Raw genomic sequence first — 18,041 nt, 5'->3', positions numbered from 1 at the left:
TTCATTTTTTACCAACATTTTTTGTTTTGAAACGTTTATGTACATGTACATTACTTAGACATGGGAAGACATTGACCCTGCCACTTGTGCAAACACGTGTATGGTTCAGGACACTGGTGAATACTGTCCTTGCAAACATTACAAACATTTTTCAACTTTGCTTCTCTTTTGTTCTCTATCTTTCTCTTATTGTCTAAGCTTCTCTTTCTGTCTCTATTTGTCATTCCTTCTTTCTTTTTCTGTTTTTCTTACTTTCTCTTTCTCTCCTTTTTTCTGTCTTTCTGTTGTTCTCTCTTCTGTGTTTCATACTTTCTCTATCTTGCAGTCAGTACTGAGTCAGCACTCAGTTTTTGACGCCACAATGCTGTGGAAATGAATGTTAAGGTCAGATTGTGACTGGAATCTTGCTTTCACAAGTCCACAGATTCTTTAGAGCATCGAAGCCCCTGATGTCATGTAGCTAGTTAGCTCTGAAACATTGATCTTTGTTCATTTTAAATAAAAAATAATGGTTCGGGTTTTGCTTCTGTATGCATTATTAATAGTTTTTATGTGTTAAAATATTTTAAAAACTCTGTCCGATCAGCTGTTGGTAAGAGAGCGATGACGTATTTCCGGTTTTACACCCGACATTACAACAACAAGGCAGGGGAGCCGAGTCAGGACGTAGCCACAAAGGTGCTAGAAGAGTAAAAAGGTAAACGTTTAAAGCTTCGGGAGCCGATAAACCGTCTTTGTTTCACACATATACACCGTTTAGCGTGTTGTCAGTGTGAGGACACGTATTTTACCGCAGCTTCCGTTAACAGCGGGTTTAGCGTTAGCCGACTAGCTAACTGTCACCGTGGCTTCACGGTGGGTGTAACATATAAACAAGCGGCTGCTTGTGTGTTTTTCGCTCCCGGAGCTGGTTCTGTCTTTGCTCCGTCCTGCTGGTAAACAGCGCAGTTATCCGAGGTGGCTGCGTGTCCACAGCTTCAACGCGACGCGGGGTTAGTGACGCTGAGCAGCTCTGTTTTGGCAGGTTACTGTAAATATGGCGCAACTCGCCAGGTAGCTTCTCAGGAAGCGAGAACGAACCGCGACCCGGTTCAGACGTTAATCTGCGAATGACAGACATTCACACGGTCCTGTAGCAGTCACGGTCCACATTTAGGATCTGGGAGTCTAAAATCACCAAATAAGTCACTTAACGAATCAATGAAGTAACAAATGAGAATGAAGTGAATGGAATAACAACGTCTTTGCTTGTGTATCATTAAACCTGTACAAAAGACATAACATCGCATTTTAAACAGTGTGATTATTATTGGACACCTACTGCAGTCTCTTTACACTGGGCGATAGACACTGTTTCTGTTTGTTTCCAGCAGGAATCCAGGAAGACTCCTCTCAGAAGAGACCTCGCTGGCAGCTGGATGACAGCAGCTGGTGTGAGGCAGATGTTGTAGAGGCAGAACCTGGCGTCCCGTCAGACTGCAGGGACTGTTGCAGATGTTTTGATTTCAGAATGAAAAGGATTTGAGGAAGGTTTTTCGTGGGGCGGGTCGTGAGCGGTGGTAGTGGGTGATCAGGTTCTACAGAGCCCACACTGCTAGTAATATGAGCCATGGACTCTGGAGCAGCTGATAGTCCTGTAACCCTGGTCCTGAAGGCCTCCAACCAGAAGTACGAAGACCAGACCATTAACTGCTTTCTGAACTGGACTGTGGAGCGACTGAAGAGACACATCAGCAACGTGTACCCCAGCAAGCCGGTAACTATCCTGTTTCATATCAAGTTAATATTATTCAAATGTTGTAATGTGGATTTGTTGAATTGTTTGATGAAATTGTGCAGATTTGTTTTGACACAATTGACTAGATGCATCGATTGTGCGCTAAAACCTTCAAAAAGCACATAGTAGCAATTAAGTTTAGTTTCAGAATAGTTTAATATATATTTATTAGCTTTGTGACTTAAGCACCTGACAAAATAACAAAAAAGATCTGAGTCCAAAGCAAACGTTATTTCTGTGATTCAGTCTGAAGTCCAGCAAAGACTTTTTTATTTACTGTTAATAAGGTCAAGGAAACGCAAATACAGCAAATGGCAGCTTGAATTCATGTTCACGTTATGTTGGTGCAACAGAGGAAACGTCATCCTCACCACTTCTGTAACCAGATAAACAGCCATATGACATAAAACAATGCAGCTGCCTTCATTCTGAGTAATGGAGCTGCTACAGGTGCATTGTTTTGGTTTGTGTAAAATAGGTCACCTGTTCGCTGCAGGCACACGGAAATACCATCTCCCAGTTTACTGTCATACACAGGGAACAGGGTGTTGTTTGTTAAGTGATTTATTTGCCTGGTTGTTATGTTTGTTCAAGTTAAAAGTCGAATACTGAGGAATTTACTGTGGTTTCAGATCACATTCTTCAAGACCAACACAGTCCATCACATTCTGCCTCAGCAAGTTTCATTTTAGATTCTGTTTTGACTAACAACAAGTCACACACACAAACATGAAAAGAAAGTGTAACCACCACAACAAAGCACTGGGTCCGTGTTCTGTATTCTGATCAGATCCTTCTGAAACTTAAAAAAAGACAATTCTCTGTCACAATAGACAAACCTACATTTTACTCTATAGCCCCTAGTTGTGTGAATAAAATGGTTTAGTTTGGTTCATTCTTGACCTCTGAAACGTAGTCTAGAAACGTTGACGTGTGAACTTGGTTTGTTTAAAAACATACAGGTTTTCTATCACATGCTTTTATTAATACTGATAATTTCTCTCACCGTGTGATGTTGTAGCTGTCCAAGGACCAACGGCTGGTGTATTTAGGACGACTCCTTCAAGACCACCTGCAGCTCAGAGATGTGCTTAATAAGGTGAAGCTTTTATTTTGAACCAATAAACAAAGACAAGTAGCAGCGTTCAGCATCGTGAGCTCGTGTCTGATCTAAGGTTACATGTGTTAGAAGCAGCATCTCTCCACAAAGTTCATCTCCATTTAGTTCTCTGATTACTTTCCCTTTATCTCTGGCCATTTAAAGTTCTTTGTGTGTGTACATTCATGTGTGTCTTTGACATGTAGTTTGTGAACCCGCTGCCTCAGGAACAAAAGCTGATGCGCTTTGTTTTACTAACAACGGATGAGTATTGTGTTGAAATTCTGGCCTTTTCCACATGGATCCAATGGCTCTTAGCTTCTGTCATTCATTTGGTCTCTGTTCTGTTACTGCTCGTCCTCTTCCTCTTCTTCCTGTGTTTCTGATTCGTGTCCTGACTCTTGTCGACCCACAGCAGGATGAATACCACATGATGCACCTAGTGTGTACCTCCCACAGTCCCCCGGCCTCACCTGTGCCCCGGAGCCCCTCCACAGCCAGCGCTTCTGCTTCTGACTCCAGCGTGAGTATTTCTACCACCGCCTGTACTCTTGGGAGCCACAGTTTCTGTTTACAGCTTTGTTGTTTGTGGTTGAAGCTTATTAAATGATGAACAAAATAATAGAAGGACATGACATTACGTTTGAGTCATATCATCTGAATGTGTGGTTCGTTCATGGTTTAGTTGTCAGACAGCGCTGCCTCCACACCAGGTCAGGACAGTCAGTCGGCTCCGTCCTCCTCCTCAGTGCCAGTAGGTTATGATGGGCTGAGGTATCGGGGGGGCCTTCCCCAGTCTGAGCCTCAGAGCCCAGCGACTGTCCCTCAGTGGTAAGTCTGAGTTATCACACACCGTTCACACTGTCAGACGATACTACACACACTTCCAACTATAAATATAATTCTCTTTATACATAGTGAAAAGTAAAAATGAGTCTGAGGCCTGTTGTTGTTCTACAGGCCAGAAGCAGCCCAGGTTCCTCTACAAGGAGGCCTACCTGGCAACATGCCCCCCCACCCAGCGTACCTGCCCATGCAGATGCTGTGGTGGCAGCAGATGTATGCACGCCAGTACTACCTGCAGTAGTAAGTCAAAGTGTTACCGTATCAGGGTGATAAAGAGTAATGGCACATGATTAAACACTCAGGGGAAGTTCTGGTTTGTTGCTATGCAACTTTAACTGAGTTGTTTTCTGATCTTTTACATTTTCTGTTCCTTTTAGCCAAGCAGCAGTCGCTGCCTCTCAGCCCTCAGCCACCGTGGCTCCTCCGTCACCCTCCTCCTCCTCCTCCTCCCCTCTTCAGCCAGCTCAGGCCAACGATGCTGTGCAGCCCCCTCTTGGGCCTAACCCAGCTCCCAACCCCTTACCTGAGAACCGTCCGGCCAACCCCAACATCCAGATGAACGCACAGGGCGGTGCGGTGCTAAACGACGATGAGCTCAACCGTGATTGGCTGGACTGGTTGTACACCGTGTCCCGTGCAGGCGTCCTGCTCAGCATCGTGTACTTCTATTCGTCTTTTAGCCGGTTTGTCATGGTGGTTGGTGCCATGCTGTTTGTCTACCTGTGAGTGCAGCAGATTCTTTCAACAGCAGATAATCAGTCCTGACATCCACGTCTCCACACATGTTTAAAATTAAACCGTTATGCTGACGTTGACCAGGCACCAGGCAGGGTGGTTTCCCTTCAGGATGGAGCAGCAGAACCGTGAAGGAGGTGAAAGGGACAGAGTTCCTCAGGAAGACGCAGAGGGACATCTGGACATTCAGGAAATGGTGAGCTCAAATCCTCAAATTCATGAAATGAAAATAAAACTCCTCAAACTTACATCATGAAGCCTGTTACAAAGTGCAGCTGGTGTTTTATTAGATTCCAGATATGCTACAACAGGAGACAGGAACTACACAGATTATCTGCTTTTGTCTAAACGTATTCTGTACGGTTCTGTATTCTGCACTACTTCTCATTTGTAGTTATTTTCAGTGGATGATAGCTATAAATGTGAAATCCGGTTGTTAGGGCTTAAAATGTGCCGCTCAGCTGGAGATGATGAGGCTACGTACAGTTCGGCCTCTGAGCCAGTCGTGATCTGCTTCTCGGTAGTAATGACTGTATCTGTCCATCCCAGGAGCGTTTGATGGACGAGGGGATGGAGGACGATGGCAGTGAGGAGGGAGCTGCAGTCCCCGAGGACCCGGCCCAAGCTCCCGCTGCGCTGCCCGAGCCGAGCTTCCTCACCACCGCGTGGTCCTTCATCAGCACGTTCTTCACCTCGCTCATCCCAGAGGGACGGCCCCACCAGCTCAACTAGTTAGTCAGACCCCCCCGATCCCACCAGCAGGTAACCCTCTACAGACATGTCAACCTTCCTCTCAACTCAACAACCTACCAACCTACGGAACCAGTCAAACGCCTTTTGTGGAGGCTGTGAAGATTATGCTGCTATCCTCCTTCATGCCGCCAGCAAACCTCCATATTTAAACCCCGCTACAGCGAAGTTTAAAAGGCAGGTGGGTTAGTTCAGCCAGGATTTAGGAGACTAAAGGAACATTTACTAAATACTACACTGTGCAAACAGCTGATGTTTTTTACATTTTCCACTCATGGGTTGTGAGTTCATTCGTTGGGGTGGAGGGAGCCGTCTTCCTATTTCAGCCGTGATGCGGTCGTGCTTTTAAAACTCTTTGAACGTGGACCGAAATGAGGGATCGACATTAACCTCGCTAAAACTGGGAGACTGACAGCTCCTGAAACTGCATCTCTGCAGAGATCTTCATCTATGCACATATGACGTGCATAAAGACATTGCAGCTACTGAAGCAGATTGTTTTGTCACTTTGTGTATCTAAATATTATCTATTTACACATAAGTATATGCATCTTTAATTCCTGGATATATGCTTTTTTCAATAAAAAGTAATACTATCATTTGACTTTGTTTTCCTTTGAAATCCGTCCTCTGTAGTTTGTTTTGTGTCCTGAAGGTGGCAGCATTCACTTGTATTACAGTAGCTCTGCTTTGAGACATAGTTTGAGTTAGGAAGGACCGGATGTCCTTGAATCCTTGAATAGGAGGAGGTTCACCCTTAGATCACATTGGAGTTTTCTAGTAAGGCAGGAACACCAAATATTTGTGTCACAGCTTATTTTAAAAGGACGTCTGGTGCTCAGACAGTTTTATTGTCATAATTATCAGTACCCCAGACCTCCAGATTGAGAAACATTTAAATTACAGGAAAACATTTCTGTGTGTTCTATCTGAACTCATGGTTCGATGAGTCAGTCGGGTGTCCTGCCGTCCTGCTGCTCTGTGATTGATCCTGTACGTCTCTGTAGGTTCTGGGAGTCAAACTGTCCTTGAGTTTTGAGAGGAGGGGTGGGAAGTTGGTTCCTGCTCCTCCTCCGGCAGACGCAGACCTGCACCACTGACACTCTCCTCACAGTTAGAGAGGTGAGTGGGGAAGCAGCTCAGACAGTGATGCACTTCAGAGAGTCCTCCAAAACCCTCTAATCAAATGACCATGGATTTTTGTGTAGCTGGTTGTAGCAGGCCCAATTAATTATGCATGACAGCGGCTTGACGGCTATTTGATTTTGTTACGTACCCCCCGTCCCGATCCACCGATCCAATCGGGTTAGATCCCTCCTCCTCCCCGGTCCCCACGGCAAGGGTTTGCCACCGCTTATCGCAGGGAGAGATTTCTCTAAGAGGGTGTTTGGGCCCTTGTAGGACATTTCATCATCATAATAAGTCCTTGTTATGCAGCCGGCTCTTCCCTGATTCCCTGCGATCAGACCTTGTTATTAGAGAGGCAGCGGTTGAGCTGGACACCTGCCACCGTGGAGATAAAGCAGCTGGAGTCATTCGTCAGGAGAGAGAGGGAGGGTGGCACCGTGTGGGGACCAGTACAGCCTCAAAGAGCAACAGCAGCCCAGTTACACGTCTGTGTTTGAGCTGTGTTTGACGACTCAGCGCAGGAGCTGCAGGTTTGAAACGGGCCAGGGCCGTATCAGAACCCAGAACTCCTCAGTAACCCAGGATCCGTCTGGCTCCAGGTTCAGGCGTGTGGCAAACACAATATCTTTTAATGCTTAATAAATTTCCTGCAACTGACACTGAAAGGAAACTGTACAAATTCCACTAATGATGAGATGTGATTAACACCGTTATCTTGACTCTGTCTGACTGGATCGGACCTGACAATTCAGCAGTACTAGAAGTTTGAAGTGTGGTTGAATGATCCGATGCTCAGGCTGCTGATGCACTCAGTTCACTTGACAAAGGTACAAAGGTACTTAGAAATGGCACTTTCCTTCTTTATGTACTGTGGAATGCAGTGGACATGTAGTTGATACTTTATTTCCATAAATTAGAACAATTGTATAGTTACTTCTCTGAGTATCTGGAAGCTGCAGCTTCAGCCTTAACGTCAGAACACATTTGTGTTTTGGTCCCGTCAGCAAAAAAAAGTCCAGCTGTTTGTGGGCAGGAAGTACAATTGCTTTGTCTGTCATCTGTTTGTCCTCAGGCAACTGTCCTTTCAAGGTATATTTGCCCTGAAATAATTTTTCCCATTGTTTGCCAACAGGTTTCACATTTCACCACAAGCTCTTCTGTGTGATTGTGTCCTTTGTCCTCCCGGAGGCACTTTGTGGCCTGTTTGTTAAAAGCACTTTATCGCTAAATTTGCCTTGGCACATCTTGTCCGGGGATATTGCAGCTGACGAGACTCTTGACCTGCAGATAAAGCATCCATTAAGTGGCTTGTCTGGGCCCGTTCTGTGCTCTTAGCCTATTAGCATATTGTTAGCCGTTTGGAAGACGCTGCAGCGCCGGACGCCGCCTGCCGTGCTGCAGCCGGTCACTGCGCCATAAAGAACCACCTCTCACTCTGCTGCTGCTGCTGAACGTCAGCTCCGACATTGAAGTGCTCGCTGGCTGTCCTCCGCCAGACGATTCAAACGACCGCTAAAAGCCAGAGGGGCGGAAAAAAGGGCCAAAATGCAAAATTGATGGAAATGACATTAGATTCAACTCATGTTCCTCACTGTGTAAATTATGCCCCAAAATGGACTCTCTGGCCTGACTGTTGGCTCCAATTTGGAAGGCCATACCTCACGGGGCTCGTCTTGCCCTTCCCTTCTCCCTTTAATCCAATTACAGCCACACTGGATGTTATTTATTTGTTTATTTATTTATTTTCGAAGGATGCAACCGATTCTTATCAGGGCAGAAGTGGGGCCTTCTTCCTGGTGAAACAGTGACTAACGTCCAGCCATCGATCCGTCAGTTTGTCTGCGGTGATGGGTCTGGTGATAGACTGTGTGTGTGTGTGTGTGTGTGTGTGTGTGTGTGTGTGTGTGTGTGTGTGTGTGTGTGTGTGTGTGTGTGTGTTTGTGTTTTGTGTGTGTGTGTGTGTGTCCATAAGCCACACCTGATCAAAGCACATGGAAGTTATATAAATACTTGTTTTCATCCAACTACAAGTCAAACTGATAAATTGACTGATCAGTGTTTCATCTCGTAGCTCATTTCCTCCCGTATTAAACATTAATGCCACACGTGCCTCGCGTCAGTAATCACTTGCTGGTGTCTGGTGGGTGAGTAGCGAGGACGGTGAGGTCACTGTCTCAGCAGACGCGATCCCAGACTCAGACAAGGCAGCGGTGATGCTGACACACGCTCATTGGGTTCGAACGCCCGGCGTCCGATGCCTCCAGCGGTTCCGTGTTCCTGTCATAGCTGAGTGTGTGCATCTGTACGCAACGCGGCGTCTTCATGGCGTTGGTGTGTGTTCCAGTCAGTCATAGATACATGGAGTCGTCGCTGCATCAGTCGTCTGAGTTTGACCCTCGAGTGGCTCCTGCTCCAAGAGGAGGCGTGAAGCCTTTAATTGATGATGTTAAAGTTCCTGCAAGGAGAAATCACTTCACAGAGACCTGAAGACGTGATTTGAGCAAGTTTTAGTTCCTCCTATCAACTTCTGACAGTCAATATATTTTAATTTGAGTACTTCTGCCCTCGAGACAGACGTTTGGTTGCTTTAACTCCATTCCGCAAACCTTTGTGTGAGCATCCTCAGAGTTCCATTAACGAAATCATATCCATTAATGCTTTCTTAATACATTTATAATTAAAAGACTCTTTATGCTTAGTTTTCAAATTTTAAAAATTCATTAGTTAGATGTTCTCCTTTGCATACATTTGCTGAGAATTCAGTCTTCATTTATTAAATGTATTTATATACATTTTAGATTTCTGCTCAAGTAAAAGTAAAATAATTACAAGGTTTTTTTTACCTGTTTTAAGGCTTTGGAATATTTCATTTTAGGAGACATGATAAAGGTGCATGTGCTGCAACAGCTGAACACGAGGTGGCGATGTGGTACATGTTAATGACTGGGACTTAGGCACCGAAACGCGCTCTGGTTCTTTGCCTTTAAACCATATTTGCCTGTTTTTTTACGAAAAGGGTGAAATTAACTTTTGCATTTAGTATTTTTTTTATTCTTCAATCTCCAAAATTCTAGAAGCTGCATAACTTTAAAACAGTGTCTCTATAACATTAATTCAGTCAGTGAAAAGAATAACTCAGCATTTGGGTGGTGATATATATTTCTCAGTGTTTACAAATAACTGTTATCTTAAAGGCGGCATAGTACATACATATTATATCCATGGAGCAAAATAAATATATTGCACAATGACATTTCCAGAACACAATCGGTATTCAGATTATGGTGTAAAAAGGGAAAAGGAAATTTTTATTTTACAGCAAAAACATTTGATTTCCAAAGCAAAACTGAGTTTTCTCGTAAAATCTGTAAAATGCAAGTTTTCTGTGCATGTTCCAGTGCAACAGGCCTCGTGCTGAAGATGTGGAATTCTTTGGGTGACGCTTGTTTGAACTGTTGACTCTCGGTGGAGCCTCCTCAGAGCAGCCGTCCTGCTGAGGCAGCTCTGCTCTGCATGAGGCTCGCTCACAGGCACCGATGTATGAATTTAATGCAGATCTGAGGCTGGTGAGTCGGACCTGAATGCCTGTAACTCCAGCACTGAACCAGTCCTCCAATCCCTTACCTTTACAGTACGGCTCATTTAAACAGGTCCATCGAGTCAGAATCAGACGGATTGTTCAGCTTGTGAGGGTTCTCTTTATGCAGCGAGTCGAACAGATCAGTTGACCTGAAGCCACTCCTACAATGGTTTTGTCAAAATTAAGGGCAAACACATGTAAGCAACGTGTAACTTATGCTTTTTGGCTTCTAAATATTAGTAAATGTAATTTTACATTTTCCCTGATAATTAATCATTAGAACCAAAAGAAATTTTCATCTTTATGTTTTGACTTGAAAAAAGTTGTTGGAGACTTTCTGCTGAACTCTAAATGCACTGTATCTGAATGCAGTCAGAACGTTTTGGTGACACTTGTACGGGCAGAAACCTGGACTTCTCTTCATGCACTGCTCGATTTAAGTCAGAGCCAGTATTTGCAGGTGTGGACGCTGTCGACACACTGTCATGCATCACCTCAGTGAGACCTGCTTAAAAGCTGCAGTCAGCATCGACGCTGCCCAGTTCACCAGTCCAAACACCAGGTGTGGCTAATGCGTTGTGCCTGGTTCTATACTGGTTCCAGTGGAAAGAGAGCTTGTGGCTGATTTGAGTCAAATGAAGTCATAGTGTCGGTGAACTTCATGTGAGCGAGTCTTTTAGGAGGCCGATCACTAGGACACTTTTACTTCCTAATGGTCACACTCTACTGTGGATTTCTACTGTGATCATGCATCAACAAACTGACTTTACTGCAAAAACTGATCGACGTGAAAGTCTGTATTTACACTAGATTTACTGAGCGCTTGCTTTTTCTTCTCAGCCTGATGTCACACACTAAGTAGTTCATTTTAAATAAATTTCATAAATATAAAACCTTGAATTCAAAGTCAAACACAAAGATGAATGATCATCACCTGTTTCACAGACTGGTGGTTCAGGGGAATAAACTGTTTGGGCTGCAGGAGTTTCCTTCAATGTTCTATAATAAGTGACAACAGGGAGGAATTAGCAGCGAAGCTCTGTGGCGCAAATTTAGATTTTTCAACAGATCCACACTCAAATTTCACGGATTTGGGGTTTTTAAAGCAAGTGAAACTCTTTCACCACTGTCCTAAATGAGCGGATTCGTCCAATATTGATCCCTGTGAAGTTTCCTTGTGTTTGTCTACTGTCGACAGCATGCGTTTTTTTTTTTTTTCCTCTCCTTAAAAATTTTTTATGGCTAATGTGTCATTTGTTTCTGTACAATGCAGCTGAACATCATGGTGGACCTGATGGCCGCTCTGCTAGAAAACACTGAACAGCCCAAAGGCTGAGATGCTGAGATGCTGAAATGTTCAGACGTTGTCCAGCACGTCGCGCGTCTCCAAACAGCGTTTCCTGCTCGCGTTGTCCCAGACTCCAAGCACCATGTGAAGTAGTCCTGTTCTTCAAGGGCAGGATCAAACATGCTCCTTCATGGTCCTACATTAATAGTTTGCATTGAGGTCATAAGTGTTTGTACAGTGTCACTAAAGAGTCTGTAGAAACCTCGAGGTCCTTAAGTCTTTTTTCTGGATTAGCTTTCAGGACGCTAATTCCTCTTCTTGTTGGTTCTCGAACATCAGGCGCTGCAGGTGAACTATTTACAAAGACCAGAGGGGGAGACACAAACTGAATGAGCAGTGATTAGCCGGCGCTGAGGCCGCTGGCACTGGATCGGGGGGCACCCGGTCCAGCCCTCTCCTCCTGCCTGCTGAGCAGTCATACGAAGGGCGTCATGACTGTGGAGGAGTGGCGCAGGCCCTGGATGGCGGCGTACGGCCCCTGCTGGAAGTAGTGGTGGTAGCGCGGCATGTGGAAGGACGGGAAGGACGGCCCGCTGCCCTGCATGGTTCCGGCCAGGGCGGTGGGCGTCAGCGGCATGCCCAGCCTGCTGTAGGGGGGCAGGGAGCCCTGGATGGGGTGCGGCAGGGAGGCGGCGCCGGTGCCCATGGCCGACAGGGACTGCGGGTGCTGGAAGCCCGAGAAGCCGGAGGTGGTGGTGACCCAGGAGCTGAGGGACAGGTTGTCTGAGGCGGTGAAGGCCGAGCCTGCAGGACAGCACAGCGTCACCCACGGCCCTGGTGTGTGTGTGTGTGTGTGTGTGTGTGTGTGTGTGTGTGTGTGTGTGTGTAGCTGTGTGTGCGTGCGTGCGTGCGTGCGTGCGTGTGTGTGTGTGTGTGTGTGTAGCTGTGTGTGTGTGTGTGTGTGTAGCTGTGTGCGTGCGTGCGTGCGTGCGTGCGTGCGTGCGTGTGCGTGTGCGTGTGTGTGTGTGTGTGTGTGTGTGTGTGTGTAGCTGTGTGTGTGTGTGTAGCTGTGTGCGTGCGTGCGTGTGTGCGTGCGTGTGTGTGTGTGTGTGCGTGTGCGTGTGTGGGGGTGTGTGTGCGTGCATGCGTGCGTGCGTGTGTGTGTGTGTCTACAGAGCCCGCGGCGTCTCTCACCTCTGCTGTGTGCGGCGTGTCCGTCCTCGCCCAGGTTCTCCTCGTCGCCGGCGTAGGTCCGGATCGGCGACCGGGCGTAGGAGTGTTTGTGGATCAGATTCTCAACACTTTCCCTGCAGCAAAAGCCAAAGAGAGAGCCCCAAAATAAATCTCTTCACTTCAGCAAGCGGGGCCGACCGTTTTGTGCGTGCGTGCGTGCGTGCGTGCGTGCGTGCGTGCGTGCGTGCGTGCGTGCGTTCACCGCTCCACCCGGTGCATTGGCTCATTTGAGTCTTGTCAGACAGCACTTCTCAAACACAGTGACACAAATAGCTGAGGGAGGCAGAGTGTGTGTGTGTTTGTGTGTGTTTGTGGGTGGGCAGGCATCATGAGAGCCATGCGTCCACATTAGCGCCCCCCCCTCAGCTCCCGCCCTCCTATTAGGTTAGGAAAGTGCAATATCTGTCAGCAGAGGAGTACAAATGTGTGTGTCTTTATCAGCGTCAGGCCCCTCCAGCGCAGAAGCCACAGCAGACTCCCACAATGCACAGCAGCGCTGTGGGGAGGCGGGGCATGCTGCTTTCCATCAGTCACTGCAGCCAATTGAATTACAGTGTGTTTTAGTGCAGTGGCCGACTCCAGACTAATGTGATTTCTGCAGCTCCCTGAAGATCAATTGATCAGGCCTAATTCACAGCCTGCAAAAAAAGAGACAGAGAAGAAGGGGGGGGGGGTGGGGGGGGGGGGGGGGGGGGTTGTCTGGCTGTGTTTCGACAGTCTCTGTTTGAGATGTTTGATTGAGGGAAATGGGCAGATGGCTTGATTTTGTCAGCTGATTTAGGCCAAAGTGCCGGAATCAGGTTTTACGAGAAGTGTGTGTTTGGGCGACGTCCATTAAAATTCTTTGGTGGGAGAAATGAGTGTAAAGGTGTGTGTGCACCCGCAATACAGCAAAACACAAGAATATCAGTAAATAGAGGAAGATCAGTAATAAAGCAGGGAGTGAATGATGAGAAGGAAACTAAAGTAAAAAGGGTATCAGAAAAAATGAAAATATACAGAAAGAACGTGTCTAGAGCCAAATACTGAATCTCATGAAACAATGGCAGCTTCTACTAAAGGCGTCCTCTGTGCATGTTAACGGCAGCGGACCCAGAATCCCCTGTACCTCTCCATGTCCGTCAGCCGCGACGAGTCCCTGAAGCCTTTGGCGAACGGGTTGCTGTCGATCTTCAGTTTGGTGATCTGTAAAGCAGCGGAGCCGAGCTCAGTGTGTTTAACGGTGAACCGCCGGTCCCACGCGTCAGTTTGTCTCCTACGCCTTTTACACGACTTTGTTTTTAAAACCAATCAACGTTTCATATTAAGAGTGGTTGAAAAAACAAGCAACCTAAAATTAGTCATTTTTGTTCGTCGGAACAATTGCGTTTCCACTGTATTGTTTGCTTTTTATATACAAACATATTAATATTTTAATTCTAACTCCTTCTTCAATAACAAGAAACTCTGAATGTCAACGTCACAGAGGAAACTCGCTTAACGCGAGGCCTCCAGTCACTCACCAGCTGGTTCTGATAGGCCGTGACAGCTGTAAAGACGGTTTCCACGAACACGAACGTGCGGAACTCCTCGGACTTGAGGTTGAGCAGCGACGCGGTGTGATCTTTCTTCTTGATGATGTGCACGCGGGGCTGGTATTTGTGCATGGAGTTGAGGATGATCTGCACAAGACAAGCAGAGAAAAGCATGGGGTCATGACGAGTTAAAGGCTTAAAATAATTAAATGGTTCCAGCACTTCATTATATATTTGATTTTAAATTATTTGGCAAATGACAAAGGTTTGAGTTTAAAAAGAGACAGAACATAAAACCTGAGCTCAATCCAGCTTCGTTGCTGCCACTTTATTCTGGCTTTAATTAATAAAAACGCAGTGGTAATATGCCTTTTTATAATACATATTATAATACCTTGTGTTTTTTTAAATATATTATTTGCTTTATTTTTACGTTGAGATCTGTGGTAAAATACACAAACTATTTACTAAATGATTATTTCTATTGGATTATATTATAATATATTATATAACTAAATTGACCTCTTTAAAATAGAATATTAAAACCAAACTGAGGACAAATAAATCACCTGTCAGTGTAATTAAGTGCGATGAAAGACGTCATGTGTTTCTGTTTGTGAAGCTGCTAACGTGGCGGCTCACGCTCTGATTCCCAGGACGCGGGTTAATTGATGGATACGCGGTAAATGTTTTTCCTCTTCTGATATTTGTTTCTGTTCTGTCGGTGCTTGTCATGATACTTTCGGCAAAAGGAGGATTTGAGGAACAATTTGCTTGAGTCGAGCGAACAATTAGAACGTCACAGCGGCTTTTTGATGCCTGATGGAAACACAAAACGCCATCATTGCAACATTGCACTCTTAATTTTGCAGGGCGCAGCTTTTGTACGAGCAGCAAGACATCCCGTCATTAACAGTTCTAACAACACAGATAATTATAATGAACGTCTGTCCGTTTATGAAGGACACGCTTTGGAAGCGTCGCTGCTGTGATGTTAACGCGTTTTGTGGAACAGTCGATTTACGCAACACTAAATCCTTTATATAAGCTTCACTAATGGGGGCTTATAACTGGTGTGCGTGCGTGCGTGCGTGCTTTATGACACGGAATCAAAGAGCAGCAGAACAAGCGCTCACATGTCCGTGTTGGTCCAGTTCGTTGTTCGTCAGCTTGACTTTCTCGAAGGAAACCATTTGCTTCATGAGCTGCTCTCCGGTGAACGGAGAGTCCGGGTGGACGTAGAGCCTGCGGGCACAAACAGCGGTGCGTTAGTCTGCGGGGCTCGTTGGCGCTGAGGCGCGTGAAGGCCGCATGCTCGGCTCTGATTGGCTGCAGGTGAAGCTCCTAGCAGCCAGGTTTTTCTTCAGGTAAACGAATAAATGCAGGGAAAGACGACGACAACAAGATGGCTTCAAACGAATGTGAGCTAGAAGTTCAGAGGTGACTAAGTGCCGCTACTTTTACCCAGTCTGTAATATCACGTTAAAAACTTCTAGGAAATAAAGTCTTAAGAAAATAATTTTTATTATAACATCAATCCTAAACCTACGAAAGTTTAAATTAATTATTATAAAATAACGGTGAAACGGAAACGCGCATCTTTCTTCGCGGTAGGTTGGATGTGGAGGGACAGGGGCTGAATCCCACCTGGCGGGCAAAGGGGGGTCGGCCTTGCCGGCCACCAGCCAGGAGGAGCGGTGGTAGGCGTACCGGTACCGCTTGTTGTCCACCGGGACGATGTCCATCAGCACGATGTACTTGGAGTCCTGGTCCACTCCGGAGAAAGAGACGCGGATAGTGGGGAACATTCTCCTGATGAATAAATGACACAGCAGTGTAAAAAAATAAAATAAATAAATAAATAAATAATAATAATAATAATAATAATAATAATAATAATAATAATAATAATAATAATAATAATAATAATGCAAAAGCAAAGTGTTTTCATTTTAAATTTACAAAGTTCTTGAATAGTAAATCCAAACACTCTTTATCATTTTTTTATTTTTTTGTCCCCAATTTTTCTGTAATGAACATTTATCATACTGTTATTTCTTCAGTAATAACTGAAGTAATTGTATAGTAAAAAATTAAAATGTAATACCACTATGTATTTCTATTCATTCTAACACCCATAGCAGTCATGATTCGTTTGTGCACCTTCCGGACTTTGTGATGATCATCTCGGTACCGAGTTCGTGAAATTTGTCCCACAGCTCTTTAGTCTCCAGACTGCACGAGATCTTCGCCATCTCCTCGCTAGGGACGCCGGGATTGGTGGGGATGAGCGGCTCCGTGCACACGGCGGGCGCGCTCCCGCTGAAGTCCCCGTGTGCGTCCAGAGAGGACATGTCAGCCAGAGACTGGTTACAGGAGGACTTCTCCACAAATTGTTCTATCATACAAGAACATGAAAAGTCATTAAATTAATTACGACTACAGGGACTGTACAGACATTTACCTTTATCCACCCTGATCTACGTCAGATAAACGGTTACAGTTTAATAACGGGAAAAGATCAAAAATATCATTTGATAGACTCGTACATCCGACATTTACGTGCACACGTCCACACAAAACATGAGCATTTTTACTATTTCAGTTAGCTGAAAACAAAACACTAATGTTTTTTACTCGTGTTATTTTTTTTAAAGGAACATGAAGCTTTAAATTTCAGAAGTTGATAATAAAAACAAATTCATTTCGATACTGTTGAGATCGTATAGCTTTTTAAACCTTTAAACAACGTTTAAAGCATTTTACGTGTAATAAAAATGTATTAGCTCTAATAAAACTATTCATAACATTTCAGATTGTTTAATTTTTAAAAGTTGTCAATTGAGAATGTAAAAAAATAACGTGACATATTTATCAAGATGTGAATAGAATTTCTAAATGTTTGTTTTTATTTTTAAACAATCATCACTGTTCATCTACATTTATTTCTAAGCATATTTTCATATTTCCCTCGTTGTAGTTTATCCTTTCTTCACGTTCTTTATTTGCGTCTCTGAATATTTCAATGTACCAACAGGTCCTGCTCCTATGCTTTGGTTTGTTTCCCGTCCAGGTGGACGCTCACCTGGAGTCTAACGTTGTAACAGACGGTGTTGTGTTCGCCGCTCCGGCCTTTCTTACCCAGAGGCTTGATGGTGTTCTCCTCCGTCTCCTTGTCCTTGCTGGACTTCCCACTGGACATCAGGGCGGCTATGGAGAAGGCGTTCGCCCGCGACGACAGCTGCGGTTTGGGGGGTGACGTGTACTCCATGTCGTCGATGCCGCTTGACCCCGAATATTCCCCGTTCAATCGAACAAAAATCCTCTCGAGACCCTGAAGTCCGCCCGGTTCGCTCCCAGTGACGGGAAGCAACACGCCAAGAAAACGCGCAGTTTCTCCTCGGGTCGACTTTTTACGCACCAACAGTCCGCTCTTCAACGCGGATCCTCGCCACTTTGCACGCGCTCGTCACTGTCGCGCTGGAAGCGTGCTTGGATTCATGGCGCAGGACGCTGCTGTGACGCTCTTTGCAGTGGCGGATCTGGGGCCGCTGCTCGTTGGAAGCTCCGGTCCGGCGCGCCCTCCCCTTATAATTCCACTCCACCCTCCAATCACTGCCTCCGGTTCCACGTCACGCTCCCGCTGCCCCGCAGCGGCTCTGAGGCCGAGCAGCCAATTGAATGACCAGAGGCCGTCAGCGTTTTTATTCCAGCGCAAGAACCGAGGTGCAAAGAACGCGTCTGTGCTGGAGACGACTGATTTCATGACAAGTCAAGATTCAAGACAGGACACGACCAACATGCAACACAAAGGACACACACAATACATGCACGTCACCCCCTGAAGTTCCACCGCGTTCAACCTAAATACAAAGTGTAAACAGAATTTCCTGGCGACATCTGCCCAACGTGCTGTTCAACAATCAGCTGCAGTATTTAGATGGTAATGACTCCAGACCACATGTGATAACGTTTGTTTTTTATGTTTTATTTAAAAAAACGAAAACGATTAATCCTACATGTATTAATTTGCTTTATTTTCTATTATTAATTTATTTATTAATCATCTAAAAAATGATGAATGAATTCCA

General features: G+C 45.3%; 2 protein-coding genes across 4 annotated transcripts; one reads left to right on the top strand and one right to left on the bottom strand.

Annotated features, from left to right (window-relative positions):
* The first annotated feature begins 569 nt into the window (after nt 1–569).
* Nucleotides 570–5,806, top strand: herpud2 (HERPUD family member 2). 2 transcript variants are annotated; one of them, XM_055503004.1, is made up of 9 exons: nt 570–697; nt 1,371–1,756; nt 2,799–2,876; nt 3,295–3,399; nt 3,562–3,707; nt 3,837–3,962; nt 4,100–4,444; nt 4,542–4,653; nt 5,007–5,806. In XM_055503004.1, the coding sequence occupies exons 2-9, from the start codon at nt 1,610–1,612 to the stop codon at nt 5,187–5,189; spliced, it is 1,242 nt and encodes a 413-aa protein (XP_055358979.1). In that variant the 5' UTR covers nt 570–697; nt 1,371–1,609; the 3' UTR covers nt 5,190–5,806. The 2 variants fall into 2 exon arrangements, with proteins under 2 accessions (XP_055358979.1, XP_028983812.1); XM_029127979.3 differs by having other exon boundaries at nt 571–697; nt 3,292–3,399.
* Nucleotides 5,807–9,297: 3,491 nt separating this feature from the next.
* On the bottom strand, nt 9,298–17,512 carry tbx20 (T-box transcription factor 20). Of its 2 annotated transcripts, none has more exons than XM_029130333.3 (8): nt 17,092–17,512; nt 16,114–16,348; nt 15,598–15,762; nt 15,087–15,195; nt 13,939–14,097; nt 13,545–13,621; nt 12,398–12,510; nt 9,298–12,007 (listed from the first exon to the last, which is right to left on the bottom strand). In XM_029130333.3, the coding sequence occupies exons 1-8, from the start codon at nt 17,219–17,221 to the stop codon at nt 11,679–11,681; spliced, it is 1,317 nt and encodes a 438-aa protein (XP_028986166.1). In that variant the 5' UTR covers nt 17,222–17,512; the 3' UTR covers nt 9,298–11,678. The 2 variants fall into 2 exon arrangements, with proteins under 2 accessions (XP_028986166.1, XP_055359360.1); XM_055503385.1 differs by having other exon boundaries at nt 12,398–12,514; nt 13,546–13,621.
* Nucleotides 17,513–18,041: the final 529 nt, after the last annotated feature.

The sequence above is a fragment of the Betta splendens genome, chromosome 16 (genome assembly GCF_900634795.4).
Source record: "Betta splendens chromosome 16, fBetSpl5.4, whole genome shotgun sequence".
Lineage (NCBI taxonomy): Eukaryota > Metazoa > Chordata > Actinopteri > Anabantiformes > Osphronemidae > Betta > Betta splendens.
This window is presented reverse-complemented; position numbering and strand designations above follow the sequence as displayed.

Coding starts and splice junctions, on each gene's coding strand:
- tbx20 (XM_055503385.1), bottom strand. CDS start 17,221: ATGGAGTACACGTCACCCCCCAAACCGCAGCTGTCGTCGCGGGCGAAC. Junction 16,349..17,091: donor GAACACCATCAAGCCTCTGG/GTAAGAAAGGCC, acceptor CTTGTATGATAG/AACAATTTGTGGAGAAGTCC. Junction 12,008..12,397: donor ACACGCCGCACACAGCAGAG/GTGAGAGACGCC, acceptor GCTGTCCTGCAG/GCTCGGCCTTCACCGCCTCA.
- herpud2 (XM_029127979.3), top strand. CDS start 1,610: ATGGACTCTGGAGCAGCTGATAGTCCTGTAACCCTGGTCCTGAAGGCC. Junction 1,757..2,798: donor ACGTGTACCCCAGCAAGCCG/GTAACTATCCTG, acceptor GTGATGTTGTAG/CTGTCCAAGGACCAACGGCT. Junction 4,654..5,006: donor ATCTGGACATTCAGGAAATG/GTGAGCTCAAAT, acceptor TGTCCATCCCAG/GAGCGTTTGATGGACGAGGG.